The sequence below is a fragment of the Rhinatrema bivittatum genome, chromosome 2 (assembly GCF_901001135.1).
Source record: "Rhinatrema bivittatum chromosome 2, aRhiBiv1.1, whole genome shotgun sequence".
Taxonomy (NCBI): domain Eukaryota; kingdom Metazoa; phylum Chordata; class Amphibia; order Gymnophiona; family Rhinatrematidae; genus Rhinatrema; species Rhinatrema bivittatum.
In genome coordinates, this window is record NC_042616.1 from 669,012,415 (window position 1) to 669,028,942 (window position 16,528).

The window sequence follows — 16,528 nt, forward strand, 5'->3', positions numbered from 1 at the left end:
CACTCCAGCAAGAAATTTGAGATCTCAAAGTAGAGGGCTGTTGGAAGTTCCTTCAGTACAATTAGCTCATATTGGTGAAATAAGAGAAAAGGCCTTTTCTATAGCAGGCCCAGTACTCTGGAACATGTTACCTGAATATTTAAGAACACTAAGGGGGTCATTTTCTATAGCTTTCGCGTGCAAAAAGGGACTTTTTGCACGCGAAAGTCCCTTTTCGCGTGCGATAGCTAGATCGGGGCGGAGTCGGCACCGGAAGGAGAGGAGTTGGGGCAGCACCGGGGCAGACGCGGCAAAGACATCGCTGATGGTGAAAAGGTAAGGCCCCTTATCGCTGCCAGTAACACGCCCAATAGCACCACCTTTCACGGTGGCGCTATTGGTTTGTGAAAGCTGGCAGCGATGGCACCGTGGTGGTGTGATCGCTGCCAGCTTTCGCAGGCTCACCCCCCCCCCCCCCCCCCCGCTTCGCCCCCCCGCCCCCTGGACCGTGCGATTCACTAAGGCCTGCAATTTTAGAAAATCCAGGCCTAAATGATACAAAACGTTTCAAAAAGGGGCTCAGTTGTATAAAGAAGAATTTTGTAAAGACAGAGGCTATATTACTAATGGAAAAAACTGCTGTAATGTGATATTTTTTAATTGAATTGCTTTTCTTATTTTTTATTTCTTTATTTACCTTTTTACATTTTATGTTACTTTTATTCTTTTTATTTATTTTGTATTTGCATTATTTGTTTTTTACACTTCTTATCAGTAATGTATTTTCATTGTTATGTATGGCTTTTATGTAAACCTTTTGTATATCTCCTTTTGAATGGAGATATACAAAATATTAAAAAAAAAAAAAAAAAAATATTGACACTAAGACTGACCTTACTAACCACAGAAGACCAGTGTGTTGGATAATTATTTCCTCATTGGCTGGAGGCATTAAAAAGACAGAAGCCTAGGCAATTGAAGTCTGATCCTTGACCTCTCAAGCTGATCAATAAGTATTAGAAAATCCAGTCTTTCCATGATTATCAGGGTCACTATATTGTAAAGGGGATCTTAAAAGAAAAAAAAAGTCCCTTTCCCATACTATTATCTTCTGCACAGATACTCGTGGATGAGATGAGAGACTATTGGTGTGTTGGTGTATTCAGACACTCCCCAGTGTAATATGTCTTGGGTCATAGGTTTAGATTCTATATAACGGAGGTGCCTCATGGGTTCTTTGTTCTTTTCTTTCCTTTCTTTTCCTTCTAGCTCTCCTTCAAGGAAGCTTGCTGAGGTTAAGATTGGAGCCCTCAGGCCTTCCAAGAGGGTGACTAAGCTTGGGGACCAGGAGGATCTTGAGTGGGAGTGAATCCAAAGATGATATCGTAGATGAGGGAAGTAGTGACAAAATTCCATTTCTGCAACAGAGTTCTAGGTCTATTCCAAGAGGTGATTTGTAGCCTGGAATAGAGGAACTTACCTTGTGCATCAAGGAATAGAAGCAGATGCTATCCAAATGTGTTATCAGAGGAGGAGCTCTCTAGATTTTTGTGGAGAAGATTCTGTTTACCATTAGGAGAATTAAAATGTTTCTGCATGGAGAGAAAACATCTGCAGCCTTACTTGAATACCAAAACAGGCATCATCCCAAAGGTGGGACTATCTCTAAAGATTAGCTGCTAAGGGAAGGAGAGGAGAAAAGCTCCTATTCTGTTGATTCTTTGACTGTAGAACCATTGACTATATGCATTCAGTTGCTTTTTTTTTAATTTTTGTATGGAGAAAGTGTACTGATGATCAAGTTATCCACATTTTCCAAGTACTTAAGTAAATTTTATTTTCAACAACACCAACCTTGTGTAGCTGAGTTGTTTGTGCTGACAGACACCCAAAAAATACAAAGCCTAAGGACTTTGAAAGTCTCTTTCCCCCATCTGTCAGAAGAAGACAAAGAACCCCAAGGAGTATCTAATCATCCCCCCAGTTCCCTGATATAGCCCCTCAGTATATCCAAGAAGGACAAGGGGGTTACAGTATCAGTGGAGGACTTCACAGAAGAATCATTACTTGTCATGCCTGTTCCCAGTACGGGGTAAAAATCTGAAACCAGTACCACCTACACACACACACACACACTCCTTTTTGAAAAAACATATGACAAATAAATGAAATATTCAATAGACTATCCTCTCAAAATGTCTGTATCTAGTGCAGAAAGACCTGTCACATAGCCCTAATAATGACTATAGTTCACAGCAACATAAAGATTGCTATCAATGACAATAGCTAGCTATCCCTTAACCATGGAAAACTGTTGGCTATCCATTATTGCCATGACTAAGGGGGTCATTTTCTATAGTTTTCGCGTGCGATACCTAGATCGGGGTGGAGTCGACACTGGAAGGGGAGGAGTCGGGGCGGCACCAGGGCAGACGCGGTGAATACATCACTGACGGCGAAAAGGTAAGGCACCTTATCCCCGCCAGTAACGCGCCCAATAGCACCACCTTTCACAGTGGTGCTATTGGTTTGCGAAAGCCGGCAGCGATGGCACCGCTTTGGTGCGATTGCTGCCAGCTTTTGCAGGCCTGCCCCCCACTTTGCCTCCCTGCCCCCCAGCACCACGTGATTCACTAAAGCCTGCGAGTTTAGAAAATCCAGGCCTAAATGTATTAAAAATTCAAGAAATAAAATAGAAACATTCAAATCCTCTAGCAGGGCAGTAAACCAGGTAGGTGTGCAGTTATTTTTTGTGAATAAAATTAGTTCTGCATCATAAGAACATGCCATACTGGGTCAGATCAAGGGTCCATAAAGCCCAGTATCCTGTTTCCAACAGTGGCCAATCCAAGTCACAAGTACCTGGCAAGTTCCCAAACATTAATAGATCTCAAGCTACTACTCCTTATTAATTAATAGCAGTTTATGGATTTTTACTCTAGGAACTTATCCAAACCTTTTTTAAACCCAATTACACTAACTGCTGTAACCACATCCTCTGGCAGCGAATTAAGACTAAAACTCATATCTTTTGTCAGCAGTTAATAACTAGACAATGATTAACTGCATCACCTTTCTCTTGGACTACATTTAAACTAAAACAATTTCAAATGAAAAAATAGGGTCACTAAACATACAGGGGCGGATTTTAAAAGGCCCCGGCGCGCCTAAGTCCTGGGGCTTTCGAAAAGGGGAGGGAGGGGGCGTGTCCGGGGGCGTTCCCGAAATGACGCAGAGTTTCTAGGGCGTGCCCCGGCGTTTCGGGGGCGGGCCCGGGGGCGTGGCCGAGGCCTCTGGAGCTGCATGTTCCCTCCGAGGCCGCTCCGAAATCGGAGCGGCCTCGGAGGGAACATGCAGCTCGCACTGGGCTTGGCGCGCGCAGGTTGCACAAATGTGCACCCCCTTGCGCGCGCCGACCCTGGATTTTATAAGATACGCGCGGCTACGCGCATATCTTATAAAATCCAGCGTACTTTTGTTTGCGCCTGGTGCGCGAACAAAAGTACGCACTCGCGTATTTTTTAAAGTCTGCCCCACAATATGCACTATTTCAACAGTTAAAAACAAATACCCATTGGGTGATGTGTATTGTGATTTTTGTTTTGTTTGCATTTCCAAAAATGTAAGTGGAGAAGCACTATCCAGTGTGTGTTTTCTTAAGGATACTATATATACTTCTAATTTTGTGCTTCCAAAGTACCCCTAATGTGTATACTATGGGGCAGATTTAAAATACTTGCGCGAGCACGTACTTTTGTTCGCGCAGAAGGCGCGAACAAAAGTACGCTGGATTTTAAAGATACGCGCGTATCTTATAAAATCCGGGGTCGGCGGGCGCAAGGGGGTGCACATTTGTGCAACCTGCACACGCCGAGCCCAGGGCGGCCTCGGAAGGAACTTTTCTTCGCCCTCCCCCACCTTCCCCTCCCTTCCCCTACCTAACCCACCCCCCCGGCCCTATCTAAACCCCCCCCTATCTTTGTCGGCGTCGCCGGCAGCCCCGCTCCGTCCTCCGGTCCTGGGGGCTGGTCCAGAGGCTTCGACCACGTCCCCTGGCTGGCGCCACGCCCCCGGGCCCGCCCCCAAAACGCCGCGGCATGCCCCCGAAATGCCGCGTCTTTTCGGGGACGCCCCGGACACGCCCCCTCCCGCCCCTTTTCGAAAGCCCCGGAACTTACGCGCGTCCCGGGGCTTTACGCGCGCCGGCGGCCTATGCAAAATCGGCGTGCCGGCGCGCAAGAGCCCTGCGCGCGTAAATCCGGAAGGATTTACGCTCGCGGCCCTTTTAAAATCCGCCCCTATATTAATAAGAACATCAAAAGTGCCATGTTGGGTCAGACCAAGTCCATTGAGCCCAGCGTCCTTGGGTAGTCCAATGCACAAGTATCCAGCAGATCCCCGATACTTGATCTATTTCTCTTATCTCACTCCCAGGGATAATCGCTGGCTAATAACTGCTTATGGACCTTTTTCTTCAGGAACTGGTCCAAATCTTTTTTGTTATTTTCCTTGACCATGCCCTCTGGCAACAGATTCCATAGGTTTATTGTGTGCCAAGTGAAAAAAAAAAAAGTTCATACGATTTATTTTAAATCTGTCAGAGGCTAGATTCATGGGGTGTCCCCTAGTCCTAGTGTTATTTGAAAGGGTAAATAACCTTTCCCTGTTTACTCAATCCACCACACACATGGTTTTAAACATCTCATTCATATCCCCTCTGTCATCTCTTTCCTAATCTGTTTAGCCTTTTTCCATAAGAGAGTTTTTCCATCCCTTTCATCCTTTTTGTACCCGTCTCTATACCTTTTCTATGTCTGCTATGTCTTTTTTGAGATGGGGGGTGACCAGAACTGAATACAGTACTCAAGGTACGGTTGCACCATGGATCTAAACAAAGGCATTTTGATATGCTTACTTTTGTTAAGTATTCCTGTCCAAATAATTCCTAACATTTTATATGGCTTTTAGACCATTTCCTCATGGTTATAATTTATTTAGAAATGGAGATCCTCCTGGGCTGGCCCAGTGCAGTCGCATGAAGAAGGTCCCCAGTTCAAATTCCATGTTGGGGGTCTTCCCCTCCCTGGGTTGACTGGGACTGGGGTTACTGTTGAAGTAGTGTTTGCAACTCCTAGTGGGGGTGGGAGAGAATTATGGTAGTTTTTTTAAGGATGATATCTAGTGGCCAGAGAACCTACTTATAGCTGTGCAGAGTCTCAATCAGATTTGTTTCCAGACTACTGAATACTTTTTTTGTTTTCATCCATTACATAAAAGATATTCTGTAATCATAGTAGGAAAGTAAGTTTATTCGCCCATGAAATATTGTACTGATCTGAAGCCAATAGTGCAGTATATAGTTTTGTATTTTAAATATTCTTTCAGCCTTATGTAAAAATAAAACTGTGGACAAGAGGGCATGAACACTGCTCCACTTGCTGAATCTTCTTCCAAGTTCCTTGACATTGGGGATTGCCAACAGCTTGCCAGTGAAGAATTCTATCTCTGTAACAACATGGAAGAGGCAACAAAAAAAAGAGAAATATTAAAGCAAACTAAATTGTGTATGAAATTTTCTTAATACAATTCAGCAATGTTTCATTTAGTTTTTTCTATTTTTCCTGAGAATTTGAATGTATATTAGAACAAACAAAAATGTGAGAAAATGAGTGGAAAGTAATGATTCACTCTTCCCACTGATTTTCTCCCAGTTTTGTTCATTATAAGAAACAGTGATATATTCCTAGGAATAATAAAATTAAAAACTGAAAACAAAGGTCCTTATTCATCCAATAGGAAAGCTCCATTTATTGTTGATTGGAACTGATCCATCTTCTAATCCATACTCTTATGCAGGACTCTAGCAAAGGGCCTCTTTAGTAAATATAAAACAAATATACATTTATAAATTAAATATTTATTTCTTAGGACCACTAATTCTTGGAAGATGTGCTTGCCTTCCAGCCAATGCCTATGTTAAATTTTATTTGTATGTTTAGATGTTTAAAGGAATTTGAGGGGGTTCAGAAAAGTGACACTACATTCATAATTAACAATAAGATTTTACAAACATTTCTTTATTTCAACTTGATTTCCTTCCTTTCATATGAAACAACAAAGCAGGGTACAACCATTTTAAAATCAGAATACAAAAATTCTAAATTTAAAAACAGGTAAAAAGTAGTGTATTTACATAATCTCAGTACATTTAAAACTGTAACCAAATGTCTGAATGTATAACCATATTTATCTTTTTTTCTAAAAGAAAAATCATTTTACTGGACACATATTTCTAGAATGCTAGGATTTATTAGGAAAGGAATGGAGAATAAAACAGAGAATATCATAATGCCTCTGTATCGCTCCGTGGTGCGACCACATTTTGAAAAGTGCATGCAGTTCTGGTCACTGTATCTCAAAAAAGACATAGCAGAATTAGATGACCAAAATGATAAAGGGGATGGAACTATTATCATGAAAAGCTAGAGAGATTGGGGCTCTTTGGTTTGGAGAACAGACAGCTGAGGGGGCAATATAATGATAGAGGTCCATAAAATAATGAGTGAAGTGGAACGGGTAAACACAAATCAATTGTTTACTCTTTCAAAAAATACAAAGACGAGGAGACAATCAATGATGTTATTAGGTAATACATTTAAGACAAATAGAAGAAAATATTTTTTTACTCAATGCATAATTAAATTCTAGAATTTATTGCCGAAGGATGTGGCTAAGGCAGTTAGAGGTAGATTTTAAAAGCTTTGCGTTCAAAAACGGTCACACATGCACGTGTGGGCTGCGCGGGAGCTACGTGAATTTTAAAAAGCCAGGAAGGGCACACGTACATTAATGTACACATGCCCAGAAAAAGTAGGCAGGGCATAGGTGTTCCAGCACTGACCATAACCCCTAATTTTCCTCAGCCAGTGTGTGTATGTTATGCAGATAACTTTGCTACAGCTCTTTGGTAGGTGTATGAGAGAGAGGGAAAGAAAAGAGAGGCTAACTCTTTATAAGGCTTAGCCTGACACTCAATATACGGACCTTTGTAAGGGGACACTGTGATTGTGGGTGTGTGGTTGGAGGTGGCTTGGGGTTTGGGGGGTGTTTTAGAAGCATTCAGATGTATTCCTTGTAAAATTGACAGCATTAAAGAATTTTAGACATAAGTGATAAAAAAAGAAATTGATTTGTACCATGCAGCTAGCAGAGACTGCAGTGCAGAGGAGAGACTGCAGTGCAGAGGCGTACCTAGAGTACTAGGCACCTGGGGCGGATACTTCTTTGGAACACCCCCCCCCCCCCCCCCAATATATAATTTTAAATTTTCCTAAACATAGATAAAATATTTCAAAAACAGCAGACACATCAAATAACACCCAGTAATTAAAACTAATAAGGATATTTAAAATCTCCTGCTCTCCATTATCTGTCATCCAAAGATAGTTGTACACTGGGAGCTTGCATGCACACACACAATATGCTCCCTCTCTCTCATACTCACACATACATGCTTGGTGAGACACACATACATACACTTTCTCTGTATCTCTCACACACACACACTTCCTCTGTGTGTCTCTCACACACCAGACATGCTTTTCCCATCTCTCTCTCACACAAACACATGCTTCCTGTATGTCTCTCTCACACACTAACAAACTCACACTTCCTCTCTCTCTCTCTCTCTCACGTACACATGCAGACAAACACTGAACTGGAAACCACAAGCCAGATTCTGTATGCAGTGCAACAATGGAAAAGCAGAAAATTACTATTCATCAAAACAATACAATCAAGAAATTCAATTCAATCAGAATAGTAAAACCATACTAAAAATATACAACCAAACAGCAGATGATTTAAATAATATTGAATAGTTAGAAGCTCCTGTACAAATTTTTTTTTTTTTTTTTTTTTTTTTTGCGAAATCATTTTTATTGTGAAGACATGCATTTCCACAACCTCGAAGAGGTATACAAAAAACCCGATACCAACAGAGGAACAATCGATACAGTGGTTATGCAAATCTTCTTTTAAATAACATCATCCCACCCCTGTAATCAAACAGAACTCCCCAACCCGATCGCCACTCCCATTCAAGCATGCATACCAGTTACACCACACATGTTCCACCCATACAACCACCTCAACCAACAAACACAACCTCTTCTCCCCCCCCCCCCCCCCCCCAATAGCCCTGCCTAGGAGCCCCAATTTTCATATACATTAGTAGGATCAACGGAATAGCAAAACAGAAAAAGAAAAATGTGCAGCTTGGTCCCACTCAGGGTTTAATTGTCGTGGAAGTAGTGGAATACCAAGTGACGCGGTAGCCCACAGTAATCAAATGACCTTGAGAAGATGAGGAGAGAAGAGAGTAATAGTGAGTCCAGCAATCTGCATACTGCTTGTCCGCAGGCTTAGGAGATTTGGGATAGTCCATTCGCTCCAGTAGTGCCATGTCCATCATGCGATGATGCCAGGCCGCAAGTGGCGGCGTAACTAAGGGATCAGTCCAGTCAGCATGGTATGGCAAATTTCATAAACCGATAAAATATTTCAAAACAGCAGACATCAAATAACACCCAGTAATTAAAATTAATAAGGATTTTAAAAATACCCCACGCTCCATACCTGTCACCCTGAGATTGTCATGAACAGGAGGTACCCACACACACACACACACAAAATATGCTCCCTTTTTCTCTCACACACATACATGCTTGGTGAGAGCAGAAGGAGCATGAGTGTGTGTGTGTGTGTGTGTGTGTGTGAAAGACACACACATTTTCTCCATCTCTCTCTCACACATACACACTTTCTCCGTATCTTTCACACACGATTCCTGTCTCACCCATGCACACACACACATGCTTCCTCTCTCTCACCCCACACCCACTCCCGCACACAGGCACCCACAGGCACACACACATTCACTCTTCTATACACTCCGTGTCATACATACACAGGTATCCTCTCATACACACACACACACACCCCACACACCCTCATTCACACCAACACACACACCCTCACCCACATACACTGGCACTTACTCTCACACGGCCAATCTCTCCCTTCTTCGGCCACCAGCGGCACCGCTGGGCCTGTTCTTTGCCACCGTGCCAGCTCCAGGAAATATCGGCGGTGCCACTGTACTCTGCCACTGCAGATCCTTGCTTTTGCTGGTGGGGTTTCCCCTGCCACGTTACTGTTCCGCGCCGCCACAGGACCTTTCTGCCGGCAGCAATGGCACCCTCCCCCTGTTGCCACCTGAGGCAGACCACCTCCCCTTGCCCCCCCCCCCTTAGTACACCTCCGCTGTAGTGTACAAAGTGTTAGAATTTTCATCGCTTATAAGGTGCTTTAAAAGTTTTTTACATTCATTTTTACTTTTGTCAGTCCTTGGTGCAGGTCTCTTGATGAAGATCCATTTCCAAACATTGATGTTGTGGCTTGCCATGTTGTGAATCTATTCCTGAATTACTGGATTGTTTGCAAATCAAATGCACGATGAATTTTTTTAAGTAATCCAGTTTTTTTACTAACATGAGCATCAAATTGAGAATGAAGTGTTGGGTATTAGTGCCAGCGGTGGATTGGCTTATCGGGGCTTTGGGCATGCCACGGTGGGTCATGGTTGTGGAACTCTTGTGGAGGAAAGGAAGAGACCGCTGTTGGCCGGGCTGCATGGCTGAAGACGTCACCATCGGCTGGATGGCGCAGCTGAAGTCAAGAGGCCGCCGTTGGCCAGGCAGTGCGGCTGAAGAGAAGAGACCACCGTTGGCTGAGCTGCGCAGCCTTCTCTTTTTTGCCTCGCAGTTCAGCTGACAGGGGCCTCTACTTTTCAGCCACTCAGCCCAGCTGACAGCAGCCTCTTTTCTTCAGCCGCATGGTTGAAGCGAAGAGGCCCCTGTCAGCTGGGCTGCAAGGCTGAAAATAGAAGGCTGAGGTCTGTGGGGCTGAAACGCCAAAGAGAAGAAGTCCTGTCATCTGGTATGTTCTAGAGAGAGAGAGCGAGCAAGAGTGAGTGTGTGTGTGTGAGTGAGAGAGAGAGAGCATATATATGTGAGTTGGAGCATGTATGTATGTGTGAGAGAGCGTATGTGTTAGCAAATAGCATGTAAGAGAGCATATGGTTCTACATGTGTAGGCTTATTTTAGAGAAACTGTTGAATTATGATGTAATCTTCATATCAATTTCTAAATAACATCATATAGGCCAACATGCTTTGCCATTGCCAAAGTAGTATTGTAAATTAACGAGACCTCATAAGTGTGGCGGGCTATTCAAACACAAGCCCTGCTGCCACTATTAGAAAGGAATGCGGTGATGTTAATAGCTTTTGCACCGTCTTAGTGTTATAATCATTGGTCTCACAGAAGAAGTGGGTATGTAACCGTAACTTATATCAGTTTACAAAGCAGTAAGGGGTTTTTTTCCACTTATCGTAGCGAAGTTTGCAGCTGGGGTGCAACGCTGGCTCTGGCCCGACACGGCTCGTGTTTCTGTGAACCTTCTTCAGGGGCCGCTCAATGCCATTGGGTTCCCAATACTGCCAACCAGTTCCGCTACTAGGCTGCAAATGTGTTCGGGCAGCCGTGTCGGGCCAGAGCCAGCGTTACACCCCAGCTGCAAACTTCGCTACGATAAGTGGAAAAAAACCCCTTACTGCTTTGTAAACTGATATAAGTTACGGTTACATACCCACTTCTTCTGTGAGACCAATGATTATAACACTAAGACGGTGCAAAAGCTATTAACATCACCGCATTCCTTTCTAATAGTGGCAGCAGGGCTTGTGTTTGAATAGCCCGCCACACTTATGAGGTCTCGTTAATTTACAATACTACTTTGGCAATGGCAAAGCATGTTGGCCTATATGATGTTATTTAGAAATCTACATGTGTAGGTGCATGTGAGCAAATAGCATGTAAGACTGCATGTGTATGTGAGAAATGAGCTGTGCAGGCCCAAAGAAGCCTCTGTTTATATGTTCTGGGAGGAGAAAGAGTGTGCATGAGAGAGAATGTGTGCACAAGTATGTGTGTTGGACAGAATGTGAGAGAGTATGCATATGTGAGAGAACATGTAAGAGAGAACCTGTGTGAGGATGGGTGAGTAAGCAAGTGTGTGTGTGTGTGTGTCTGTTGGAGAATATGGGTATGTGAGAGAGAGAGAGAAGAAAGCTGTATCACTCCCTCTTCGAACTAATCCATGAGAATCTCAGGGTGACTTGAAATCAAAAGTTCCCAGGTATGGAGAGCAGGAGATTTTTTTTATCCTTATTAGTTTTAATAAATGGGTGTTATTTGATGTCTTCTGTTTTTAAATATTTTATTTATTTGATTTATATTCTGCTTTTAAGTGTATTTGGGAATAATTAAAAAAAATAATTATTGGTTATTCTTTACATCAGCTGTTATAGATATTTATTCTTTTTATGATTATGGTTTTACTATTATGATTTATGGTTTATATATCTTGATTTTATTGTTTGATGTTTAATGAAGAATAGTAATGTTTCTGTTTTTTACATTGTTGCACTGCATATGGAGTCTGTCTTGTTACGGTTTCCAATTCAGTTTTTGCCTGCATGTTTCTAGTTATACTTTGTCTCTTTATTCTGTATTTGATGTGGGTCCATCTGTGCTCTGCAAATGTGACTGAGGTGAAGTATTTTACTAGCATGTAGTTTCAGCTTGGCTTCTTCTATTTTCCTAATATCGGGTGTATTTAATTTTTAGGGCCTGGTGTAATATTTGAAGTGTTGCCTTTTCATAGGTAGGGTTGTTACCGTTTGAGAGCTGGCAGTTAGTGCTCTTTTCGTGTGAGAGGTTTACTATATTGTAATTAAGTTTACTTAAAGCTTTCTGAGGGCTGACATGCTTTACAATAGTCCAAATACCATATGACTGTAGGTGTCTTTTTTGCAGTTTTCCGCTTGGTACCACCAGTGGTGCACATAAATAATATACATGTTTTAAGTGATATTTTTATCTTAGAACACTGAATATTCTTTTTCATGTAAAATCTGTTATTATAAATGCATATTTTTTTTAATTATTTGTGGGAAGGGTGGGACCAGGAGTGTGTGCAAGGCTGCAAAGTTTGCCTATGACACTTAAGACCCTTGCACCAGCCCTGGTTGCACTGGTTCCACAAGAGAACGTAGGATTCCATCTGGAGCTGTACTACTTTGGATTAGTGGCTCTCCCCAGTCTTGGCCAGGGCTTAATTTTCTGTTCTTATAAGCCCAGGGAACAATAGGGGTCACTTCTTGTCCCCACTCCCCTGGAGTTGGTAGGCAGAGCTGAGCCTGGGGAACCATAAAAGCAGCAGATTGTGTAGCTTGCAGTCATTGGGAATGCACTAGAGTGGTGGGAGAAGTGGAGGCAAGCTACAGGCACAGGTCGGAAAGGGGTAAGCCAGGAGAAAGTGCCTGTGCAGTGTTGGAAAGGCTTCTGTCTGAGGTGACTGCACTGAGCTCTGAGAGAAGCAGCTGGCTCTGGAACCAGTGAGTTTTTTGGAGAATGAGATTGGGAAAGGGATGAGGCTGCTGCAGAATGGGGAATGGCTGGCAGCAAGCAAGAACTTTACACCATGATGCAGCAGTGCTGGACTAGGGGCACTCACTGTGTGAGCACATAAGCAGCAGTCCAACAGTAGCATGTCAGAGAGAGTGTTTGTGTGTCTGTGTCAGAGTGAGAGACACACTCATACACTTCTTGGCATTAAATCCCAGTTACCATATCTTCAACCACTTATCAAGCTTCTTAGCTACTTTTTTCTAAACTGCAAATTACCCTAATTATTAGACAAAGGCCTCTTCAAAAGAAGTGTTTTAAGCTGTCTCTAGAACAATATTATAAAGTCAGTCTCTCTCATGAAATCAAGAAGGACATTCCAGCAAATCTGACCTTTGACAAAGAATGAATGACATCTAGTAGTAGACACATGAGCAATTTTAACAGAGGGAACTAAAAGCAAAGGGGTAGATCTTAAAAACATACGCGAGCTCGTACTTTTGTTCGCGCGAACAAAAGTACGCTGGATTTTATAAGATCCGCGCATATCTTATAAAATCCGGGGTCGGCGCGAGCAAGGGGGTGCACATTTGTGCAACCTGCTCGCACCGAGCCCAGCGTGCGTTGCCTGTTCCCTCCGAGGCCGCTCCGATTTCGGAGCGGCCTCGGAGGGAACTTTCCTTCCACCCCCCCCGCACCTTCCCTTCCTTTCCCCTACCTAACCCCCCCCCCCCCCCCGGCCCTATCTAAACTCCCCCCCCTACCTTTGCGCGTGCTGGCCAGCAGCCCTGCTCCGTGTTCCGGTCCTGGGGGCTGGTCCGGAAGCCGCGGCCATGCCCCCCGAACACCCCCGGGCCGAAACCACGCCCGTGTCGCCGCCCCCGAATTGCCGCGTCACGTGCAACATGCCCCCAAAATGCCGCGTCACTCCGGGCATGCCCCTGACATGCCCCTTTTACAAAGCCCCGGGACTTACGTGCGTCCCGGAGCTCTGCACGTGCTGGCGGCCTATGCAAAATAGGCGCGCCGGCGCCCTGCGCGCGTAAATCCGGCCGGATTTACGCGCGCAGGGCATTTAAAATCCGCCCCAAACTTTTTTGTCAAAACCACAAAGGCCGTGCCAGTAAGAAGAGACTTAAGATAACCAGGACCATTCAGTTTTAACACCGTAAAAATCAAAGTGAATATTTTAAATTTTACTTGCTGTTTCATGGGCAACCAATGAAGGTATTTCAATATTGGCATAATATGCTCAGTCCAATGCCCGTCTGAAATCAAGCAAATGGCAGAATTTTTCAGAATCGGTAATACTTTAATACAAGAATTTGGTAACCTGTGGTACAGCGAGTTACAATAATCGATATATGAGAGAACATACATGTAAGATGGTATGAAAATCACCTGGATCTAAGATACGTTTCGCATACCTAAATAAACATAGGTTATAATAATCTACATGAAGGAGCTGTTGTAACTGTGGCCTAAATGATAAATTGGAATCAAACATAACACCTGAATTTCGAACTGTTTCTTTAAGTAGTACGTCACTACTCACATTTCTTTCAGAATTCTTCGAAAAGGCCAGACCTTTGCTCACTCAGGTTCTGGATCCTCTCACGTTTCATATGTACATCCAGGAGGGGGGGATACATTAGGCTTGAATATTCTGTATCATCTTCTGCTTGAAGTTAGAGCCTGATTTATTAATCTTTTTCCAATAGAGACAGAGGGGCTGATTTTAAAAGCCCAGTGCATGCAAATCCTGGAAGATACGCACATGGCCGGGCTGCACGCACAACAAGTGCATTTTCCAAGTGGCCCGGTCACGGGCGTATCTCTCGGTAAGCACCAGATGTACTAGGCTTTTAAAAAGGGGAGGACTGGGGCGGGGTCTGGGCGGTAGCCGGCCAGGACAGCACCATTATTTATGTATTTATTTATTTATTTAATCGGTTCTCTGTACCGTTGCACAGAATAAAATTCCATCTCGACGGTTTACAATGTTAAACTCGGCAGAAAAATAAATGAAAATAAATAACAACTATACATAATAAAAGAATCAAATCTCAACTAAACATAATTAGCTAAAACTAATAAAACTCCATTAATAGGATCATAAAAGAAAAAGATGTGGGATTCTACTTCGTGCTTAGCTGTCACTCATGTATGCCTTTTGGAAAAGCCACGTTTTTAGTTCTTGTCGAAATTTTTTCTTCTTTGGTTGTAGCCTCAATTCCGGTGGTAATTTATTCCAAAGTTTTGGGCCTGCAATTGAGAGAGAACGATCTCTCACGTCACATAAATGGGCGGATCTTATTGCAGGTACTGTCAGCAGGCCTTTATTTGCCGACCTCAAATCGCACTGTGATACATGCAGGCTGATTGCGGTATTTAACCAGTCTGTCATTTCACCATATACTATCTTGTGAATAATACATAGGGCCGGATTTTAAAAGGGTTACGCGCATAAGTTATGCGCGTAACCCTTAAGAAACCCCCCTGCGTGCCGCCGAGCCGATTTTGCATCGGCTCGGCGGCACGTGCAAGCCCCGGGACGCGCATAAGTCCCGGGGCTTGCAAAATTGGGCGGTCGGGGGCGTGGCCAGGGGGGCATGGTGTCGGCTCGGGAGTGTGTTCGGGAGCATGTGTGCGGTCCGAGGGCATGGCCGAGTGTCGGGGCCTGCCGCACCAGCAGACAGCCGGTGCGCTTAAGTTACTACTGCCCAGAGGCAGCCGTAACTTTTCGAATAAAGGTAGGGGGGGGTTAGATAGGGCCGGGGGGTGGGTTAGGTAGGGGAAGGGAGGGGAAGGTGCGGGGGGGGGGAGTGGAAGGAAAGTTCCCTCCGAGGCCGCTCCGATTTTGGAACGGCCTCAGAGGGAACGGGCAGCGTGCGCAGGGCTCGGCGCGCGCAAGGTGCACAAATGTGCACCCCCTTTGTGCACGCCGACCCCGGATTTTATAAGATACGCGCGTATCTTATAAAATCCAGCGTACTTTTGTTTGCGCCTGGTGCGCGAACAAAACTACGCATGCGCGTAGATTTATAAAATCTACCCCACTATGTTTTGTGCATTATTCTTTGTTCTACAGGTAACCAATGTAGTTCTTTCAGTAATGGGGTAATATGATCTTTCTTTCGTGTATTAGTTAGAATACGGGCCGCGGTATTTTGTAGTGTTTGCAGAGGACGTAATGTTGCTTTTGGGAGGCCTAGCAGTATTGAATTACAATAATCAATTCCCATAAATAGGCGCTGTTTTGGTGAAGCATGCGCCGGCAGCCGGCTGGTGCATGCAACTTACTTCTGCTCGGAGGGGCAGGTAAATTGTAAAACAAAATAATTTAGGGTAGGTAGATGGGGTTTAGGGGTTGGGGAGGAGTGGGGAAAAGTGAGGAAGGATAGTTAGGAGTTTAGAGAAGATCCCGCCAGTCTGAACTGGGGAAAGGGCTGATCGCGACACCGCACGTTTATAACAAAATCCCCCTCCTTGCACACACGGGTAGCTGATTTTATAACATGCGCGCGGCGAAGCATGCACGTTATAAAATCGGCGCGCTGCTTTGTAAATTTACCCGAGAATGGGTAAAAAGCTTTAGAATTCAGGCCTGTTAACTAAACTATACTGTTCTACAAACCTTTTTTTATCTTGTCTCCTTTCTTATTTTTGTAGTCTTACTCTGGTTGGAATTTAATTTTTTTTCCTCACTTCCTGCTTTTTTTTCCCCCTTTCTATTTCAAAGTTTTATGAAACTCTAACCTGTTCAAGATATTTTCTGACTTGATGTTAATGTAAAATCAAAGTTACAAAAAAGGAAAATGCTTGTTTCATGTGCAGTTGTTACACTTTTTAGAAATTTGAATGTCTTTATCATATTCCTCTCTCTCCCCAGTTTCTCTTCTCGAGGGTATATTTACCGGTCGATATTAAAAGCCTTGCTCGCACAAAACATGGCCACATATGCATGTATGCGGGTCTCGCGTGAGCAATGCGCATTTTAGGAAGCCATGAAGTCCAC

General features: G+C 43.8%; 1 protein-coding gene across 1 annotated transcript in view; it reads right to left on the reverse strand.

Moving 5' to 3' along the window:
* Positions 1 to 5,267: 5,267 nt before the first annotated feature.
* The window catches only part of SBSPON (somatomedin B and thrombospondin type 1 domain containing), a 71,781-nt gene continuing 60,520 nt past the window's right edge, over positions 5,268 to 16,528 (reverse strand). Inside the window, exon 5 of the mRNA XM_029591471.1 lies at positions 5,268 to 5,484. Within this exon, the coding sequence (XP_029447331.1) occupies positions 5,367 to 5,484 (118 nt within the window). The 3' untranslated portion in view covers positions 5,268 to 5,366. The remainder of the gene's footprint in view (positions 5,485 to 16,528) is intronic.